This window comes from Tachypleus tridentatus, chromosome 4, assembly GCF_004210375.1.
Source record: "Tachypleus tridentatus isolate NWPU-2018 chromosome 4, ASM421037v1, whole genome shotgun sequence".
Taxonomy (NCBI): domain Eukaryota; kingdom Metazoa; phylum Arthropoda; class Merostomata; order Xiphosura; family Limulidae; genus Tachypleus; species Tachypleus tridentatus.
In genome coordinates this window covers 110,058,914-110,080,248 of record NC_134828.1, presented here as the reverse complement: position 1 = coordinate 110,080,248, position 21,335 = coordinate 110,058,914, and the positions used below count along the sequence as shown (strand labels likewise).

The window sequence follows — 21,335 nt, the reverse complement described above, 5'->3', positions numbered from 1 at the left end:
ATTTAAAGTACAACATTGAATATATAACTACAAAAATATGTGTAACTTTAGCATGTTAAAATTAACAGCGTCACCAGAGCAAACGTGATAAAATCAACTCTTATTGTAAAAACAAACAAAAGCTAAAACAAGAAACTAAAAAGGAATATAAAAATTTAAATTATGGACAATAATTCCTAATATTTGTTTAGGAATCAATTGTTTAGATAACCATTTGTAGTAGTTACAATAATAAAAAAAATGTTAGTAAAATAGAATGTAGGGTATACAGAATTAGCGTGTTTTTCTTAAAGCAGTGTGTGTGTTTCTTATAGCAAAGCCACATAGAGCTATCTGCTCAGCCCACCGAGGGGAATTGAACCCCTGATTTTAGCGTTATAAATCCGTAGACATACCGCTGTACTAGCGGGGGGCACTTAAAGTAGAGCCGCCTCCCGCTAGTACAGCAGTATGTCTACGGACTTACAACGTTAAAATTAGGGGTTCAATTTCCCTCGGTGGGTTCAGCAGATAGCCTGATGTGGCTTTGCTATAAGAAAACACACACTTAAAGCAGAGCCACATCGGGCTATCTGCTGTCTTCATCAAGGGGAATCGAACCCCTAATTTTAACGTTGTAAATCCGTAGACTCCAGTGGAGGACATATACAGAATTAAGAAATTTTACTTAGAAATACAATATGATTAGATTTTTTTTAAACATTAATTTTTCATGTTAGCATCAATAACATTATAATAATAAGAACAATGAGATAATTTCTAAAGATGACATGCAACTGAGCTGCCAATAACATTGATTGTTTACATTTTAGGACAATGTAAGTAAAAATCAGAATATTCTCGATAAGTGAACTTATTTTTTATTAATTCGGGCTACACTAGGGCTATCTGCATTAGCCGTTCCTCTTGGTGACGAGAAATCCACTTGAAATAAAAATGTATCTCAGGCTGATATGGGTATTAACACTTTCAACCTTCCTAGGTTATCTTCTGGTTAACAAAGAGAGTTTTCAAATTCTGAGATACATTAGTCGTTTTTAAATCAATTACAGTTTATATTTTCATGTTATGACGTACATACTCAATAAGTTGTGGGGCATTATTGTATTTTACTTGATATATATTTCCATTTAGTGTGTAATCACTTTGTTAACATACGGAATAGTGAAATTGACTGTCATACAACTCCAACAGAGCTAAGAGGGCGAACATGTTTGATGTGACGGAGATTCCAACTCAGGACCTTCAAATTAAGAGACGAACGCCCTAACCATCTGATCATGTCGGGCCTTGGGCTCTCTGTTCTGTGGCCTCCACGGGTATGGAAACCTGTGTTCTAGCATTGTAAATCCGCAGTGGGGGGAAGGTAATATTGATTCTTCGTTTGTTTTGGTTTGTTTCGAATTTTTCGCAAAGCTACACGAGGGCTATTTGCATTAGCCGTCTCTAATTTAGCAATGCAAGACTAGAGGAAAGACAGCTAGTTATCATCACCCACCGCCAACTCTTAGTCTACTCTTTTACCAACAAAAAGTGGGATTGACCGTCACATTATAACGCCCCCACGGCTGAAAGAGCGAGCATGTTTGGTGTGATGGGAGATATAGCGTTGAGGATTAACATTCATTTTGTTAAAATATTTAAGTGACCACCATTCGTTCAAGTCCTTAAAAACACTTTTAAGAAGCATTTTGAATAATATCCTAAACAAAGATATCGAAGACTAAGAATGTTGTGGCAGGAACATAAACTACTTGACCTGTTGTTACTAGAATTAACGATTTTTACTTCTACATTGTGTTTCTGTTCTCGTTACGATACTTCGAAAATAACATAAATGCACAAGTTTTGTCACATTACGCTGTTTGTCTCTGTGAACCGTCCATGTAATAAGGGAAAACAAGATGTTAACATACGGAATCTTAACACACAGTCTAGTAACATAAGGTAAAAATAATAATGTACGAATGCTATTAGAATATATCAGTAGTAACACTTCGAACCGAGCAACAAAGTCAAGTACAGTACCTCGTCAATATCATGAAAACCGATGAAAAATAAAGCCAATAGAAACATTCCTTGTTTGAGACACCAGAACTTGTCACGTGCAAACAGAAGTTCATTTAAAATCATACAGAATCGTCGCTACCAGAATGTATCTTTATGGTCCTTTAGTCCCTCGAAATCAATATTACTTGAAATATATTTCCATTTAGTGTGTATTCACTTTGTGTGTTTGTACGGAGTAAACACTTCAGATAACTGAGGTCAATATTTTGACTTACTTCATGAAGTCATCTGATTCAGTTTTGCTTCACGTGATATCGATCCAGCTATTCGTGTATTACCACAACGTCAGATCTGGGGTTATAAACACATCCTATAATTTAAAAGTTTTCTTTTACGTTTTCGTCTAGATTGCGCATTAAATTTTAAAAGTACCACAACCGTAATGGTAGTAAAAAGTTTCAGTTTATATTTTCATGTTATGACGTACATATTCAACAAGTTGTGAGGCATTATTGTGTTTTATTTTACAAACGTGGCAATCTCTAAATATACAACATATTGTATTATGCTATTACAGTACAGGTTTGAATGTTTTCACAACCTAAGTAATCAAGTTATTATCACTGTACTTCTTTAAACTTAGAAAAAAAATATGCCTTAAGTTTTCATAATATTATTATATATCGCTGAATTATTTAACGAGGAAGATACCCTGTAGCTGTTTCTCTAGGCGCTGACCAGAGGAAGTTATTTTATAGGTTCAGAGGAAGATGTTTGACAGTTGGTGACTGTATACTGATCAAGTTCGCTTCACTTTTCACTGTCATGGCAAAACATACAGACTGAACCTTTATGAAGAAGAACAGATCCCATTAATTATTTAAAACAGATCAGGTCTTGGCTGTGTTTTAGTGGACTATAATCTTGTATTATACAGTAAAAATTAAATAACATTATATTTGTATTTAAATTATTACTATTTAGAAATAGGTTAAGAAACTTAGTGTTGTTATTTTTAATACAGAACATTAAATAAAGAAGTAAAGCGAACAATTATCTCTTATAGCTACAACCTTTGAACTCAGTTGCTGCTGGACGTAGGTTGTTAAGCCTTTTAAAATTTTGCACGTGGAGGGTATCAAACACATATTTCTAGGTTTTGTATATACATTTTAATAACTAAAAATTCATAAATAACATTTCTGATACTATATAATTCCATTATAATTTATTAAGCTTAGTAACTAAGTTATTGTTTGTTTGTTTGTTTTTGAATTTCGCGCAAAGCTACACGAGGGCTATCCACGCTAGCTGTCCCTAATTTAGCAGTGTAATACTAGAGGGAAGGCAGCTAGTCATCACCACCCACGGTCAACTCTTTTACTAACGAATAGTGGGATTGACCGTCACATTATAAAGCTCTCAAGGGTGAAAGGGCGAGCATGTTTGGTGCGACGGGGATTCGAACCCGCGAACCTCAGATTACCAGTCGAACACCTTAACCTACCTAGCAATGTCGGGCTGATTAAGCTATACTTAGGTCTAAAAAAGTATGAAACTTCGAACAACCTAAAGACATAACCTACCTCTTTGAAATCTTGATTTGAAAAAGCATGATAGCCTTTTCACAAATTAAAATGGCTTAGAAAACCACTAAAGGGCACTGTGAGCTGTCGATTGGTTATTCGCATGTCATATATTCTTGTAACAATATTTAAGAGACTGTTTTTAAAACTGGAAAGATGTGAACTGGACCACTGTGTTTGATTCAGTACATTTGTCACATTTCATCAAACTAAAGAGATATGAGATTCTTATTTTATATTATAGCTTGTTAATATTGGTAATTTGAGTTGAAAATTTGAATAAAACTATAGACTTAGTATTTTAACATCACAAACCTCTAATTTTAAACAGTGCTAATTCAACATACCGTGTGACTCACTAAAATCTATATTCAGGTGTGTTCTTTTAATATTCACTTTTAAACTAAGAAATCAACTCGCATAAAATTAAAGTTTGAATTATAATCAACAGCATTAGTATAAATTTATTGAACTAAGTTTATCAAATGGTAGTTCAATAAAATTCTGAATGCAAGTCAAAAATGTGATGACATGACCTTTGACCCTTACAACACTGAAGTGTTTAAAGGCAACAAATGTTTCACTTGCACACTGGCTAATGACAGATTTATGACTATGTTGAAAGATATCGAACATATGTTTTGTCTGAGTTTTCTTAAGAGCTAAACTGCTAATTTAAAATAAACGCATGTTTCGACTAAGTTTTCTTATGAGCTAAGCTATAAACTTGCTGACATGTCGAAAAATATTAGTTGTGAAATGCTAACGAAAGACGAAAGTTGAACAAAGCCGTAAAAAGCAACTCACATTGCATTAAACATCGCAAATCAGTGAGAACTAAACGAATTATCATGTGAGGTGACTCCAATTAGATGGTTCTAAAAGTTTAAACAATGTGTTCACGTATCCGTAAAGTACTAACAAATGTCATGTGGTCTGTAGGATGTCCATATTAAACAGACAGGACTAGGTGAGAAATTGTATGCATAGGTAACTTTTCCCGTAACCTTTCATGTTATTTTGACGTCCAGTCAAGGGACACTGGGCGCCAATCACTAAATAAAAGACGAGTCCACTTTATTGCTGGGCCAATCACCTCAAATATACCTCTTTGACTCTGAATGGATAATGTTGCAAAAACCATATAAAAATTGATATATCTAAACCATAAGTAGATGATTGTCCCCAACATCAGTGTTGTTCCCGGCCTCGAGGTTGCTCCAGAGGCTTCTAGGTTGTTCTAGATGCTCCAGTTCTTTTATCTAAGTTCCCGAGATATATAGACAGAAGATGTTAGTTTGAATATACGTGTAAGACTTGTATTAAATTAACTCCTTATAAGTTTTGATTACTACCTTCGTTTGCCAGGAGGAACCACGATGTATAATCGAAAAGTTAACTACATAAAGTGTATGATACAAAAGTTAACTACATAAAGTGTATAATCCAAAAGTTAACTGCATAATGTGTATAATACCAAAGTTAACTACATAAAATGTATAATCCAAAAGTTAACTACATAATGTGTATAATACCAAAGTTAACTACATAAAATGTATAATCCAAAAGTTAACTACATAAAATGTATAATCCAAAAGTTAACTGCATAATGTGTATAATCCAAAAGTTAACTACATAATGTGTATAATACCAAAGTTAACTACATAAAATGTATAATCCAAAAGTTAACTGCATAATGTGTATAAGATGTCAATGTTAGAAGCGTTAAGGAACTGGTAAATGTCACTGAAAGTAGAAACCTTTATGTCAGTCAATGTTGACGAAAATATAATCCTTCCTGTCAATAAACGTCAATGCAGTATAAGCCATCAAGACTTCATGTTAATAAAATGTATATATTTGGTGTAAAACTGTACTCAGTATAATTCATTACATGATTTGCTTATAAATTTCCTTGGTCTGTTGGTTTTTAAATAAGTCTATTGTAATTGGTGTCTTGACGTTCTCTCGCTCCCAAGGTAGAGCAACCTCTTACAACACCAAAATACTGTTTATTTCTTGAATTAATGTGTATTTTATACATCAATACAGAAATAAGTCCTGGTGGTAATATTACGCCATGTAACAACATTTTTATTTTTTCTTGTTCCTGGACAGAAAGCGTTATTTCCAAATTTCTTGTGCCTAAAGTAAATGTAAAAGACATATTTTTCTCTTCAAAATTTACTTTTGTGACCTGGGAGTGTATAACGAAAACATGTTGGGAGACTATATTTGGGGGCTGATACGTGAAAGTGATTTACATTACAGTCGCAAATCTCGAAAAACTACTCACTTCTAAACATTCGTATTCATTTTTGTATAACTTTAGTATAAATACATGTAAATATTGTTTCATATGTTGTTTTATTCAGACCTTATTTAAATGAAAATGTGCAAATTTGCCCATTTTTGCAGAGAAAATAGATTAATTTCTAAATTTCATTATCCAGGTCAAAAAAGCAAAGTTTGAAGGGAATAATGGCCATTTTCTGTACTTTTACAACATAAGCAATTAAGAAATAACACATACTATCCAGGAACACAATTTGTGTTACATAGTGTTTCTCAACACTGGTAAGATAATTGATACGTGAAAGAAACTGGTTCAGTATTTTTAATATTTTACTTCAACATATTACTATTATTTTATAGTATTATTATTATTTTATATTACTATTATTTTATAGTATTATTATTATTTTATATTACTATTATTTTATAGATCATATCATTTAAAACTTCATTCTTGCTACTTGGATTATTTTAGTAGAATATTCTTTCTCTTCAAGTGTCATGTCTGAAGTAGACAGTTGCTGCCCATAACGCCTGTCTTTGTTATATTATTAGGTCCAATATTTCTCAAGATTTCGATTTAATTAATCAGTGCGATTTAATTTATTGTTATAGTTCACATTTCAAGGGTTCCATAATCCAAATAGTAACAGTATCACTGCTTGAAATATACCAATTAGAGGATTATATTAAGTTCTATACTCTTGGAGTGGTATAACACGCTCTGTAAACATACTGTAGAGGAATTTATCACTGAAATGTTTGCTTGTTTATAATTAAGGACAAAGTTAGGCAATTGACTATCTGTGCTCTGCCCACCACGAGTATCGAAACCCGGATTCTAGCGTTGTATTCTACAGACTGGAATGAAACAGAAAAGAACACGCTTTCACGTTGTTTAAAGATAACTATTTATTTTTGGCCCGACATGGCCAGATGGTTAAGGCAATCGACTCGTAATCAGAGGGTCCCAGGTTCGAATCCACGTCACACCAAACATACTCGCTCTTTCAGCCGTGGGAGCGTTAGAACGTGACGGTCAATCCCACTATTCGTTGGTAGGAGAGTAGTCCAAGCGTTGGCGGTGGGTGGTGATGACTAGCTGCCTTCCCTCTAGTCTTGCACTGCTAAATTAGGGACGGCCAGTGCAGATAGCCCTCGAGTAGCTTTGCGCGAAATTCATAAAATAAACAAACTTTCTATGAGTAATAGATATATATATATTGAATATTTAAAAGGTCATTAATTGTTCACATTTGATCAGTGTCTTGAAATAATTCAGCTGCCCAAGTCATAACAGATAATTCTTGTCTCATCTCATCAAATGTGTTCACACTTGCATCCAAAATACCATAATTTTTTATCTCTATATGCAGCAAAACATCAAACCTAATAAATAAAAGATCATCTGAATCCAGTTTTACCCAATTTTTACCCTTTTAACAATTTCTATAACAGAATTTAACAATAAATCTAAAATAACACTGTTTCTGGTACAGGATAAAATAGAACATAGATTCAGTATTATAGTGTGTGAATGACGCCGATAGTGAACAAATCGGGCTGACAACACCCGCTGGCTAAGAGGAGAAGATATTATACTTTAAGGGTTATGTGAAACAAAGAACACGACTCATAGGGTTCAAATAGATATAACATAAGGGAACGGAGTATCTCATTAAGGTCGAAGGTCCGAAAGTAATGGACGCCTAAGCAGCTGAGAAAGAACAGAGAAGAGAAAGACCCTGCAGTAACAAGAAAAATGCAAAGTATGGGTTAAGCTGCTCAATAACCTGATACTGAGGAGATAAAAAAATCCTTCTCTGATTCCATGTAAGAAACGTAGAGATACCAGCAACTGTATAACAAGAAACTTGTCCCAAGTGTGAAAATCATTCCATTTACATTGATACACAGCCATGGATGAACAGAATTAGCTAAATGATATGCCAACGACATGAAAAATCGGTTGTCCTCACTAAGGACTGGACAAAAGCCAGAGATAAAGATGGGAAACATGAAGTGTGTAGAACAAGAAATCAAATTGAAGAAGAAATTCAGGAAATAAAAAAGGGAAGGAGGGAACAACTGTAACTGAAGTAATGAAAGAAACCATGGTTGAACAGACAAGTAAGGAAGAATCAGAAAAAATTTGCACAAAATGGCATGGACGAGGGAGACTGTTTGATGAAGTAATCATATAACATGATAAACATAAAGGAACTTGTTTTAACAATCCTTGCTGAAGTCTAAGGATGGTGAGCTGGGGACCAAAATAAAGGTAACTGGTGATTGTAGATGTTGGCATGTGCATCAATATGAGGAATACTACACCAATTACAAAATTACCAAGGAAACCAAAGAGACAGTTTCTTAGAGTAAGCCTGGTCGAGCCAGGAAAGATGATCTGCCAGAAAGTTGAAAGCACCCTATACGTGAAATACAATCACATGAATTTGAAGATTGTTGGTCCAAAAGAGAAGATGCAGATTTAAAATACACAAAGATTTGAGATGATTGATAGTCATTCATTAAAAACATGAACTTCAAGGTTTTTGAGGGCATTGATTTGAATAGAACATTCTCCCACATACCAGTGACCTGAAACCTCCTGATGACTGACCCATGTGCTCCAGCTCTAAAGGGATGCATCAATTAAATAGATCTAAATCTGCCCAAGAAGGAGAAAGTAGGACACCCACTAATGTATGACCCTTATCCAACCACCTTCATAGATCATACACAATCTAGGAAGGAAGAATTATAGAGGCATCCAAGGGATTCCATTGGTCATGGAGGACCAATAGAAGGTAAGACACATGATCCCAGCTGAGAGGTATGACATACATCCCTCAAATGGATAGAACCTTGTGAAGGCAGACGGGACATTCCAAATGACCAGTTCCATAACATAGATTAGGGAGGAGAATGTTGGGACCAAATGAAACAAAAACATACAGATTAACGAGGTACTGGGTAGGATGGAGGAAGGAAGGACATCTCCAATTTGATCAAAAGGTCATCTGAGAAACTACGAAAAGTAGTTGAGAAGTATGATATATCAACTCCCATTTAGAATGAGCGAGAAAAGATCAGTCATTCATGTAAAAATGAAGCACAAACCTAAGGCGTGAAAATTTAGTGTGAAGGTTATAATCACTCTACAGAAAACATAACAGTGCCAACTCCAGCCTGATAGGTTAGGTGCGAAACTAGTATACCACCTCATGATTGACAAATGTGTGTTTCTTATAGCAAAGCCACAGCAGGTTATCTGCAGATTTTACCGAGGGAAATCGAACCCCTGATTTTGGTACTGTAAACTCGTAGACTTACCGCTGTACCAGCGGGAACCATGATGGACAAACTGAAGATAAGGTCTAGAATGCCCCAATATTGGAATAAGCAGACAAGCATTGGAGACGTCTATCTTGGTTATCCAAAGACCCACAGAAACAGCCCACTGAAGAATAAGATAAGATTCCATGGTGAAGAGTGGTTAAGAACATATTGATTGAGATGATACAAGTTCATGAATGGTCTCCATTCCACTGAAGAATAAGGTAAGACTCCATGGTGAAAAGTGGGTTAAAAACATATTGATTAAGATGGGACAAGTTGATGACTGGACTCCAGTCCCCTGTCTTTTGGGGAACTACAAACGGTTGGGAGTAAATCACCCTGAACCACGCAGAGCAGGTTCCAAAGCCTGCTATGTAAGGTATTCCACTGCCTTTTACAGATGCTGTTGTGCCAAGAGATGTTGAGAAGGAGGATAAAAAGCAGGTGTGCTGGACAATGGAGGATGGGTAAGAAAAATGCGATGAATTTCTCAGATGAAACTTACTGAGCCCAAATTATCAGAGATGAAAGGGCTCCACCAATGAACAAAGGTCGCCCAACGAGTTCCCACTGGTCCAGAATTCATCAGGTAGTCACTGGAACCATTGTTGGTGTATCATGTGTTGTCTTGAGAAAATGATGTACAGTGGCACGATGGGAAGAAGAAACAAGCAAAGGCTGATAAGAATCGGATCAGAAAACACGAATCAGTGCCACCCTGGGTTTTAAATGGGACAAATGGGCCACTTGATGAAAAACGAGAAGTTTGTTGTTAGACAAAAGCTACCTTCAACTACAAAGATTCTGCAATTATGTTAAACACCAAATATTTCAGAAATGGGGTCATCTGGAGGTCCCGTAAATATGGAGAGCTGGAAGATGGGTTCGTGACAAAATAACATCAAGAGTGAAAAGGTCTTAAACACATAAACCAGGTTTACTGAGCATGAGCCAAAGATGACAAGTGGCTTAATGTGGAAGTTTTCTGTGAAGAGATTCAGAAGGGAGACAGATCAAGGAGAAGTACCGCAAAAGAGTCGTCCAGCAAATACACTACATGGCCAAAGGAATGTGAACACTTCTTTTAATTAGTGGGTTCAGTTATTTCAGCCACACCCATTACTAACTGGTGTATAAAATCAAGCACACAGCCATGCAATGTCCATAAACAAACACTTTCAGCAGAACGGGATGCCACCTTTCTAACAAGTCACTTCGTCAAATTTCAACCCTGCTAGAGCTGCCTCAGTGAACTGTAAGTGCTGGTATTGTGAAGTAGAAACGTGTAGGAGCAACAACAGCTCAGCTACGAATCAGTAGACCACACAAGCTCAAAGAAGGGACCGCCGACCGCGTAAAAATCGTCTGTCCACTGTTGCAACACTCACTACCGAGTTCCAAACTGTCTCTGGAAGCAACGTTAGCACAAGAACTGTTCGTTGGGAGCTTCATGAAATGGGTTTCCGTGGCCGAGCAGCCGCACAGAAGCCTAAGATCACCATGCGCAATGCCTAGTGTCGGCTAGAGTGGTGTAAAGCACACTGCAATTGGACTCTGAAGCAGTGAAAACGCGTTCTCTGGAGTGATGAATCACGCTTAACTATCTAGCAGCCTGGCGGATGAATGTGAGTTTGTTGGATGCCAGGAGAACGCCACCTGCCTGAATGCACAGTGCCAACTGTAAAGATTTGTGGAGGAGAAATAATGGTATAGGGCTGTTTTTCATGGTTTGGGCGAGGTTCTTTAATTCCAGTGAAGAAAAATCCCAATGCTACAGCATACAATGACATTCTAGAGAATTCTGTGCTTCCTACTTTTTGGTAACAGTTTGGGGAAGGTCCTTTTTTGTTTCAGCATGACAATGTCTTTGTACACAAAGCGAGGTCCATAAAGACATGGTTTGCCGAGATTGGTGTGGAAGAACTTGACTGATCTGCACAAAGTCCTGACCTCAACCCCATCAAACACCTTTTGGATGAGTTGGAACGCCAACTGCGAGCTAGGCCTTCTCGCTAGACATCAGTGCTCGACCTCACTAATGCTCTTGTGGCTAAATAGGAGCGAATCCCCGCAGCCATGTTCCAAAATTTAGTTCAAAGCCTTCGCGGAAGAGTGGAGGCTGTTATAGCAGCAAAGGGGGACCAACTTCATATTAATGCCCATGGTTTTGGAATGAAATGTTCAACTAAAATGGGTGTGATGGTCGGGTGTCCACATACTTTTGACCATGTAGTGTTTGTAAATATAGCAATACTGAGCGTTGGTAAGATCAACAATTGTTATTTCAGATATACCCTATAATAAGAGAGGGTGGACTAATCCTAAACCCTTGGGAGAAGTGGAATACTAATGCCGTCACATACCTGGAAGGCAAAATTTTCAGAGTGAACCCGAATGTCAGAGGATTGGGATAAAAGATAAACTAAATAGAGTCGAAAGTTAAAATCATGTAATAGGTCATAAGAAATAGGAGTAATAGACAAAACATCACATACTCGAGAAACGAAATCCAAGAAAGCTGGAGAGGGTCTAACCGAATCCTCAGATAGTTTGTGAATGCAAGGCGAACCTCGATGGTGGGCAAACGATCAAATCCTCGTCACCCTGACCAGACTCGAAAGACTTATTTCAATTAGCTTATAAAATGGTCAAACAAGTTTCATTACAATACTTAAACGTTAAAATAAAACTCAAAACAACACGTCAGCATTCCCTTGAATTTCAGCACTGCTTCACATGGACGTAGCATGTTTTCAATGGGTTTGTGCAGATATTCTTGAGTGATTAATTACCATCCTTCTTTAAGTATTTCAAACAATTAATCTTTTGTGTTTAACTTGCGATTTTTCGTTAATTGGTTTAACTCAGCCCATAAATTTTCAATCGGATTGATATCAGGTGATCTACCTAGCCATTGCATAAGATAAATTCTCTCATTTCAAAGAGATCTTTTACCGACTCCACAAATGCTGATAAACTTGTTTGATCATCTTGTAAACTAATAAGATCTAAAAAAACTCAGCAGGTGTGTAAAAGTTGTCATGATAACATATAGCTAAAAATCATGATAGTTCAGGTATTTACGTTAGCCAGTGTTAAAATTATGATCTGAGATCACGTGTGAACAGATCTCTTCGAGTGAGTTCTAAAAACATACAGGTTTAGATATTTTTCTGTTAGCTAGTAAAAGTTATAACAAATTAACATCTTCAAGATTAACCACTTTTTGCCTACCCCTGTACTTGTAGCATTACAATTCAGATCACTCTATGAACCACTTGTACTTATTAATTAGCTTGTCTGACCTATCTTTCCTTACATAATTAGTCCCCAGGTATGCAACAAAAACTGTATCATTGCTTGCTTCCATTATTATATCTCTTCCTCTGTCAGTTATATACCACACTTGTATCCCTGGGTAACATAATCTAACTCTTTTCTCCTTATTTATCCCACAGACTATCCTATCCACTTGCTTGTCAAGGAATCACCTATAACTGTAACCTATTTAAGTTTATCATCTATATCTGTCTCTGACTCTTTTGTTTTCTTTCCTCCAATAGTTACTCATCTGCACGACCCAACGGATAAAATCTGTTACTCGGTAGAAAAGGCTTATAACAATTAAATTCACTACTTTTTAGTTTTGGTCCTAACAGTATCCTTTATAATTTCATGAAAATCATTATTAGTTGATGTATCCTTGCACGTAAAAGCTTAAGTTCCTCTTGCGATCCTATCTCTATGCATTGTCTCCAATTTAATTATTATAACCTAAAACCTACTAACTTTACACACAAATCGCACGTCTTCACTACTACTAGTATATAGTACTAGTACTAACTTCATTAAATTCATATACATGCCCCAAGTTCTCAAATGAAACCCACTCATTGCACCAATCACACCTAACAAACTGTTGACCGTTTTATTTATAACTGTAGCCTGGAAATGAATAATTAGTATTAAATAATCAGTATTAAATGATCAGTATTAAATAATTAGTATTAAATAATCAGTATTAAATAATCAGTATTAAATGATCAGTATTAAATAATTAGTATTAAATAATCAGTATTAAATATTTAGTATTAAATAATTAGTATTAAATAATCAGTATTAAATATTTAGTATTAAATAATCAGTATTAAATATTTAGTATTAAATAATCAGTATTAAACGATCAGTATTAAATAATTAGTATTAAATGCCAGTAGTCCATTGCCAACATTATTAAGCCTAACATTTTAGTATAAACTAGTTTTTTTTACTACATTATTTTCACATTCAATTAGTGAAGTTTAGTTTTATAGAGATGACTAATAATTAGGCTTTATTTTATAAGTTTATTTAATTTTTGCGTCACACTAATATTAACAGTGATAAACTGTATTTATCCTGATTTATAACGTACCTATAAATTGAATTATAACTAATGGATCTAAACTATAGTCAATTAAATAAGAGAATCCTTAACTATTCTTCAGATTGTGTTTATCTGATAAAAAAATGTATTTAACTGATTTTACTAGTAAAATGAATTACAGATAAGCCTGAAAGTACCGTTACACTTCCTAAGCCTAATCTAGCATTGCATTAAGATTACACCAGAGATTTAATATAATCTTCAACTTACTGTTTTTATTTATCAATCTTACTAAATGTAGTCATTCTTTTATTATTCATCTCAAAACACAACAAATTATAAAATTAATATTAAATAATATTCAAAAATTTAAGACAATATTACATCCTATTTTTCTAACGTCTTCTTTCATCCCTTGCGCCCTCTGGACAAAAATGTTGAACTACGTAATAAAAGTAAACGTATAAAATTTGGTTTTCACTGTAATTTATACCAAACAAAATTACCATACGATTCACACTTTAGATTGCAAATGTATTAAATTTGTTGGACTTTTTTTCATTAAGACTAAATGTCACACTGACACGTTCCCGTGACAATAAACTTTTAATCTTAGATCAACTTAAAAGTCATATTACACAAAGAAACACACATAGAGTCATGGAAACAATTCAACGTTTAATGCAATTCTATACATAAGAATAAAGCAATAACCATAGATGAAATATCTTACAGTACAGATCATTGTTTGTAAACCCTCATGACGTTAAAACAATTAATTAAGATTGAACGTTCAGATATGTTAGAAGGTGAATATTCCTATTTATAATCGTAAAATTACAATTCAACTGAGATTTTACTTTTTAGAAAGCGAGCTTTGAGGCCAGAAAGTTTAAACAATTATTTGTAAAAAATTGCTACATAAATTTACGTGTTTTATTTTGTTCTTGTTGTTGTGTTATTTTCATAGGTTGCTGGCATTTGTGTTTCTCGAATACGTTGCGTATTTAGGTTCACTAAAGCATGCATAATAACAATACAACAAACAAAAACAAATACGTGTTTGACTTCACGGACGAGGCCTGTTAAAACATGTAAGGAGACTAAACTGTTGAATATCAGTATAGGAGCCTGTATCATCATGTAAGAAACGGAGTTCGACTTGGCACACTAAACTCTAAGTTAGAGTTTGACTTGTCACACTAAAGTCTAGGAGTAGCTGGACACGTGAACACAGATTTTACCCATGAGCAATTGATCAAGACATTCAGTATTGAAGTGATCTGTTATACATATACGACATAAAACAGCCATATAAAGTGTGGTCATTGGTTTAACTAAATACTGACGGTAATAGTTTTAACCCCCCTAGATTTTCTCGCTTTTGCTTTTCTGTTTTATCGTGTACTGCTTTTCCCGAAGTTCTGTCAAAATTAGGCTAGGCCATCTCTCACTTATTAAAACAGTTATGTTTTTTTTTTTAAAAAAGGATGTTCCAGATTTTCATTTTCTTCAGGTGAGAGTGTTAGCTAATAGATGTAGAGTGACGGATAATCAAGGAAATAATAAAACAGGTGAAAACAAACTTTAGCCCAGAGCAAGTCTTGTGAGGAAAGAAACCACCATCAGCAAGGTCACCTGCAGGAACTGGATGTCCTCAAGTCGTGTTGTGGAACTTTCAGTGCCTGAAAACGAAAACAAACAATAATCTAGTCAGGATTAATTTGCATATAAACAATTAATTAAGTATAAAGCTCTAGAGCTGATAACGTCCCACATTTTTACGTATTTGTCATCATTCATTGTCTATGGGAAGTCGCCTACTTAAGTAATAGAAGAGATCAGAAGGTTATTAATAACAGGCTATGTTGACCATTACGAGATGGTCCTTGACATATAACTATTAAATTACAAACTAAGTCATCGGAATGACAAAGACAAAACAAAGCTACTTAAATATTTGTATTAGAAAACAATAATAGCTTGGTGAAATATACAACGTCCATTCTCAAACTGCAGCAATCCCTGCGGAATAATACACTCTTCTTAATAAAGGTTTAGAATTACCTTTCTACACAAGGTGTTACTTCTTTATAGCTACCCTAATGTTGGATTGATATTTTGGCTAATCTTCTCTTACTAGAACCGACTCTGACCCAATGAGCAGAGAGTTTTTTTCTCACAACGCTGGGACTCAAGCCATGGATTTCCGGTCACGCCTAACCACTGGACCAAACTCGGTCTAAAAGTTTGTAGTTAATCACAAGACTAAACAACGAATGAGCTGTGTTGTTTCCATCACAAGGATCGAAAACCGAATTCATCATTACGAACCCTCAGGTTTACCTCTGGGCCATAGATATGATTGAAACAAATAGCTACTGACTTACGGCAATAAAAGGATCATGTAATTATGCGTGTAAAAAACTCTTACGTCATTAACCACTGGGAAACTAAGATGCAGTCGAAAGCAAATACAATACAAATGTCATATGTCACTGTGTGAAATAAATAACTGGTTGCAACTGGTTCATGTAAGAAGCCTATTTGAATCTTGAAAAATTCATAATAAATGTTTATGTACATTGCAAAATTATCTGTTTAAAGCTTACACATGTCAGTGAACTAAAGAACAGGCCCGGCATGGCCAGGTGGTTAAGGCACTTGACTCGTAATCTGAGATTCGCGGGTTCGAATCCCCGTCACACTAAACATGCTCGCCCTTTCAGCCGTAGGGGCGTTATAATGTAATGGTCAGTTTCACTATTCGTTGGTAAAAGAGTAGCCCAAGAATTGGCGGTGGGTGGTGGTGACTAGCTACCTTTCCTCTAGTCTTACACTGCTAAATTAGGGACGGCTAGCGCAGATAGCCCTCATGTACCTTTGTGCATAATTCAAACCAAATTAAAAAAACAATCTTAAAAAAACATAAACCTATGAAGAGAGAAGGTGATACATGCAGAATGGAAAACATCTTGTTTTTATACATTAATATAATTATTACACCTCAAAGCCTGGATATCTCAAACTTAAACTACACAGAAATATAAGTATATTCTGAATAGATATAACCATTTTGACATTATTTAAACTTCTTAGACCGTGTAGAAATTAAACGAAAGAAACGAGACACTATGGTAATTTTGATGGTTTAATTTCGTGAAAACAGAACAACACACATCTAATTATCAGATATCGATGAGCAGGTAAATAAAAAACTCTACCAATTAACAAATTTCAAGCACAAGCATTTTATTTCAGAGGATTTTAGTGTATTTGTTTATCTTGACGTATTCGTCTTTTTTGTTTCGGGTATGTGCGCAAATTAACACAGTGCTTGTCTGTGCTGATCTTTCCTTGATTTGAAACTGATACTATTAAACTAACTGGAAGACAGTTACTCAGATCGGATAGTTACATTTGACCGTAACTTTTATATCGTAAAGACCTCAGTCAGAAGGTCGCGTCCTGCCCACGTGTTTATCATATTTTTATCAATATAATTGCAGAAATACAGAACTGTAAACATGAATAGAGAGCTCAAAAGAAAGACCATCTGTGAGCATTTTACCTAATATATATAATAAGGTAGTTAGAACTCTTAATACGATAACCATTGGAACCACCAAGTGAATCACGTTTAGTGTGCTTTGAATTTTGTCCAAAGATACATAAGGGTTATTTGCGCTAGACGTCCCTAATTTAGCAGTGAGACTGGAGGGAAGGCAACTAGTAAAATCTACCAATCGCCATCACTTGAGCTACAATTCTACCGACGAATAGTGGGATTGACCATCACATAATAACGCCCACACGGCTAATGTTTGGATTAACATGAATTCTAACCAATGCCCTGACCACATGGCAATGCCAGGCCCATGATTCGAGGTGTTATAACACTTTACAATAATGTTTCTGTTGCACAACGCCCTCTGTTTTTCAAGTATTCTTTTGAGTTAAACAAAAGTTTTTTTTGTTTGTTTCAGCTTAACTTTACGAATTTAATAATTTAGTGGAACAAAACAACCCTCACTTCACAACTAACTTTGAAACAACGAAACGGGTCTAGAATTAATCAAGCCAAGGGCAACTTGTTGTTTTTGATTTAATTTCGCGCACAATTGCTCATCACCCCTAATTTTGAATTAATAACTAGTCAAACCACCCACCGCAAACTCTTGTGGTACTCTTTACCAACGAATAGTGGGATTGACCGTCCCAGTATAACTCTCTCACATCTGAAAGGACAAGCATTTCGGGGAGACGGTTTTTGATTCCACGAGTTACAAATTACGAGTCTAGCACCCTGACCACAACACCATGTAACTGGACAAAAAAGTATGTCTTCATGCCAAGAGAAACGAAAATAAGATACATCGTAGAATACTTTGATACCTGGTTGACACATATCAAGTTAAAGTTATAATAAACCACATTACGTACCTCATGGTAAATAAGACACATCGTAGAATACTTTGATACTTGCTTGATACATATCAAGCTATAGTTATAATAAACCACATTACGTACCTCATGGTAAATAAATTCAAGTTCATAAGGCTGTATTTAAAGCTTGATTTCATAATATTTGGAGGTAAATTTCGTTCAGCAGTATCCTTTTGTTTGTCTGTAGTTATTCTAAACAAGCCAGAACAGTTAATTAGCGCAAAAAGAAGATTGGTTTTGTTCCACTGATGTGGTGAAAAAAATAACCCATAGAACTCATTAAACAAGTCTAAAATTTAAAACAATATATATCAAGACACACGGTTTCGTATCGTGTGTCCAAAGCAACCTGCAGAAAACATTTGGTGCGTTATTAACAGGAATAATAGATTAGCGATTTTACACTTTCTGTTGTTCGAAATGTAGTATCCCAAACTAATACATATTTTCAGCGGAGATGCTCTACTGTATGCTTAGTTTACATAACAAAATTGAAGGGAATCGATTGAGGAAAAGTTGAGATATAACATCTCCAATTTTAATTGCGTTTCTTGGCACCAAAACTACCGGAGCTTTGTTTAATAGAAAAAAAAAAGAATTATTATTCTTATATCAAATTTAGAATACCGACAGATTTTTTTCAACCTTCAGGTAAGAATCTCATTTAATGTACATATAACCCACATGGGCAACGTTATTAAACAAAAAAAAACCGCTCAAATTTACCAAAGTTTTTGCTCACGCCTACGGAAAAAATCATGTGAGCTATCGGTCTAACATTTTTACTGGGTTTTTTCTTAGCGTAAAAGTGGACATTTTTAGTTTTGTGTTATTCGGATTTCAAGCAGCAAGACTATGATGTAAAAGCACGTGCAGGTAAATAAGTATTTGTTAGGCTAAGCAAACTAGCTTAGCAATTTCTAGCTCAAGTTTTCAAAATAATCATATGGGTGAACGGTTATTCTTCATTATTCATTGAGAATTTTTTAGCACATTTGTACAAAAAGTTATGAAATTATCCTAATTAAAGAGAGTTTAGTGTCACGTGATATTAAGTAATTAGTATAAATAATGATGCTTGATATGACTTACCGATTGCATGGGGGTTATAACAGTAAACTGTTAATCTAAATTTAAATTAATCTAAATTATTTGGAACGAACCTCTACCTTACAGAACCAACCAACTTTAAAATATGTGGTGGTAATTTCCCTCTTTAAATATAAAGGTTCGTTCCAAACAATAGGGCTGTAATCCTAAAGCTAATACTGGATTATATCGAGTAAACTTCTTACTCACTGTGGTTTATTGGTGTGTATTCACAAACAAGTCATGATAGCTGATGAAACACGCTTTAGGTTTGAAAAAAAGGTACAATAAAAAAGCACTGAGATGCGACATAAAAAGTGGAATCAAAATTGGTTGTTAAACTGGTATTTACAACGTTGACAATAAGTTTACAGCAAATACTAATTTAATCACTTACTTGGCCCGGCATGGTCAGGTGGGTTAAGGCATTCTACTCGTAATTTCCGTCACACCAAACCTGCTTGCCCTTTCAGCCATGGGGGTGTTATTATGGTACGATCAATCCCACTATTCGTTAGTAAAAGAGTAACTCAAGAATTGGCTGTGGATGGTGTTGACTAGCTACCTTGCCTCTAGTCTTACACTACTAAATTAGGGATGGCTAGCGCATATAGCCCTCGCCTAGCTTTGCGCGAAATTCTAAACAAACCAATTAGTTAGTCATGTGTTTAATGTTAGAACTTTACTGACTGTGTCAATTTGGAAGCTCAGGACATTTAACCCTAAACTGAATTTGCCAGTTACTTAATGCTTTTCTCTTCAAGTTATCGTACTGTGTTCTAAACATATCAATGTAAATTAGTATTAACTTCTTGCCAAAAAATTCTCTCTGTTTCGACCAAAGTCGCTTAGTGAGTATAGCTGAGCTAAACAGTACTTTCTAAAAATGGTTTAGTTTGTTTTGAATTTCGCGAAAAGCAACACGAGGGCTATCTGTGCTAGCCGTCTCTAATTTAGCAGTGTAGGACTAGAGGGAAGGCAGCTAGTCATCACCACCCACAGCCAACTTTTGGGCTACTCTTTTACCAACGAAGAGTGGGATTGACCGTCACAGTATAACTCCCCACGGCTGAAAGGGCGAGCATGTTTGGTGCGACGGGAATTAGAACCCGCGACCCTCAACTTACGAGTCGAGTGCCTCAACCACCTGGCCATGTCGGGCCTCGTAAAAATGTCTTGTGAACTGTTAAAATCCTTAAGTGATTCTGACAGTGTAATTCTGAAGGAGCAAGTCTTCTGGTTCTGAGATAAATTTCTTCCAAAAATATTACGGTTAGGTGTGAAATCAAGTATCAGAGCAGTACAAATAATACAGCCAAAAACTAATCTTAAAGAATATATGTAATAATAAATAATGTTCATACCTGAATCGCGAAATAAATTGAGATAATATACATAAGTGTTAAATGTACTAACAAGGTATTAAGCATACCATAAGATGGATCTAACACAAGTGTTTTCACACAAACAAATCTTTGTTAAGGTTATATTTGATCGCCTAGTTAGTGTATTCGACTCGCAATCAGAGGATCACGGGTTCGAATTCTGTCCTCGAACAAGCTCGACGTTTCATCCATGTGAGCGTTACCGTGTTACAGTCAATCTCACTTTTGCTGTAAAATGTAGTCAAAGAGCTGGCGGTTGGTGGTGACGACTAGCTGCCCTCCCTATAGTTTATCACTTTAAAATTAGGGACGTCTAGCGCAGGTAGCCTTCGAGTAATTTTGCACAAAATGAAAACACGAACAAATCGGCAAACCTCTTTCTATTAGCAAAACAAATAAAGCAAAACACACGTAAACTGAAATAATGAATAAAACCAAATAACTGGAGAAGTAAAGATAAGGCACAAAAAAAATTCTAGACTAATAATGAGCTAAAGCGGGAAGTTAGAACAATCTCCGACATAGCAATTATTAAGAAAATAAACTCACTATGAAATAGTGTTAGATAAGCAATGCTCTAATCATCTTAGCATAAACTATTCTGAATATTATTTTCAATGTTTTCTTTTCAGATTGTGTTTTTTCATACTTTATCGTGCATTTCTCTGAGTGTATAGCGTATTTAACAAACCTTTATATTTTGTATGTCAGTTTACCAATTGTTTGTCTTGGTCAATACACGTCTATTATATACAAATTATACATGTCATAAACATATTTTGTGTTCAGAGTCCTAACTGTGTCTAGATAAACATA

General features: G+C 35.3%; 1 protein-coding gene across 3 annotated transcripts in view; it reads right to left on the bottom strand.

Moving 5' to 3' along the window:
• Nucleotides 1-14,267: 14,267 nt before the first annotated feature.
• Nucleotides 14,268-21,335, bottom strand: part of LOC143249875 (neurotrimin-like) — a 202,779-nt gene continuing 195,711 nt past the window's right edge. For all 3 annotated transcript variants that reach the window (XM_076500460.1, XM_076500462.1, XM_076500461.1), the window contains one exon: nt 14,268-15,284. In XM_076500460.1, the coding sequence (XP_076356575.1) occupies nt 15,187-15,284 (98 nt within the window). In that variant the 3' untranslated portion in view covers nt 14,268-15,186. The remainder of the gene's footprint in view (nt 15,285-21,335) is intronic.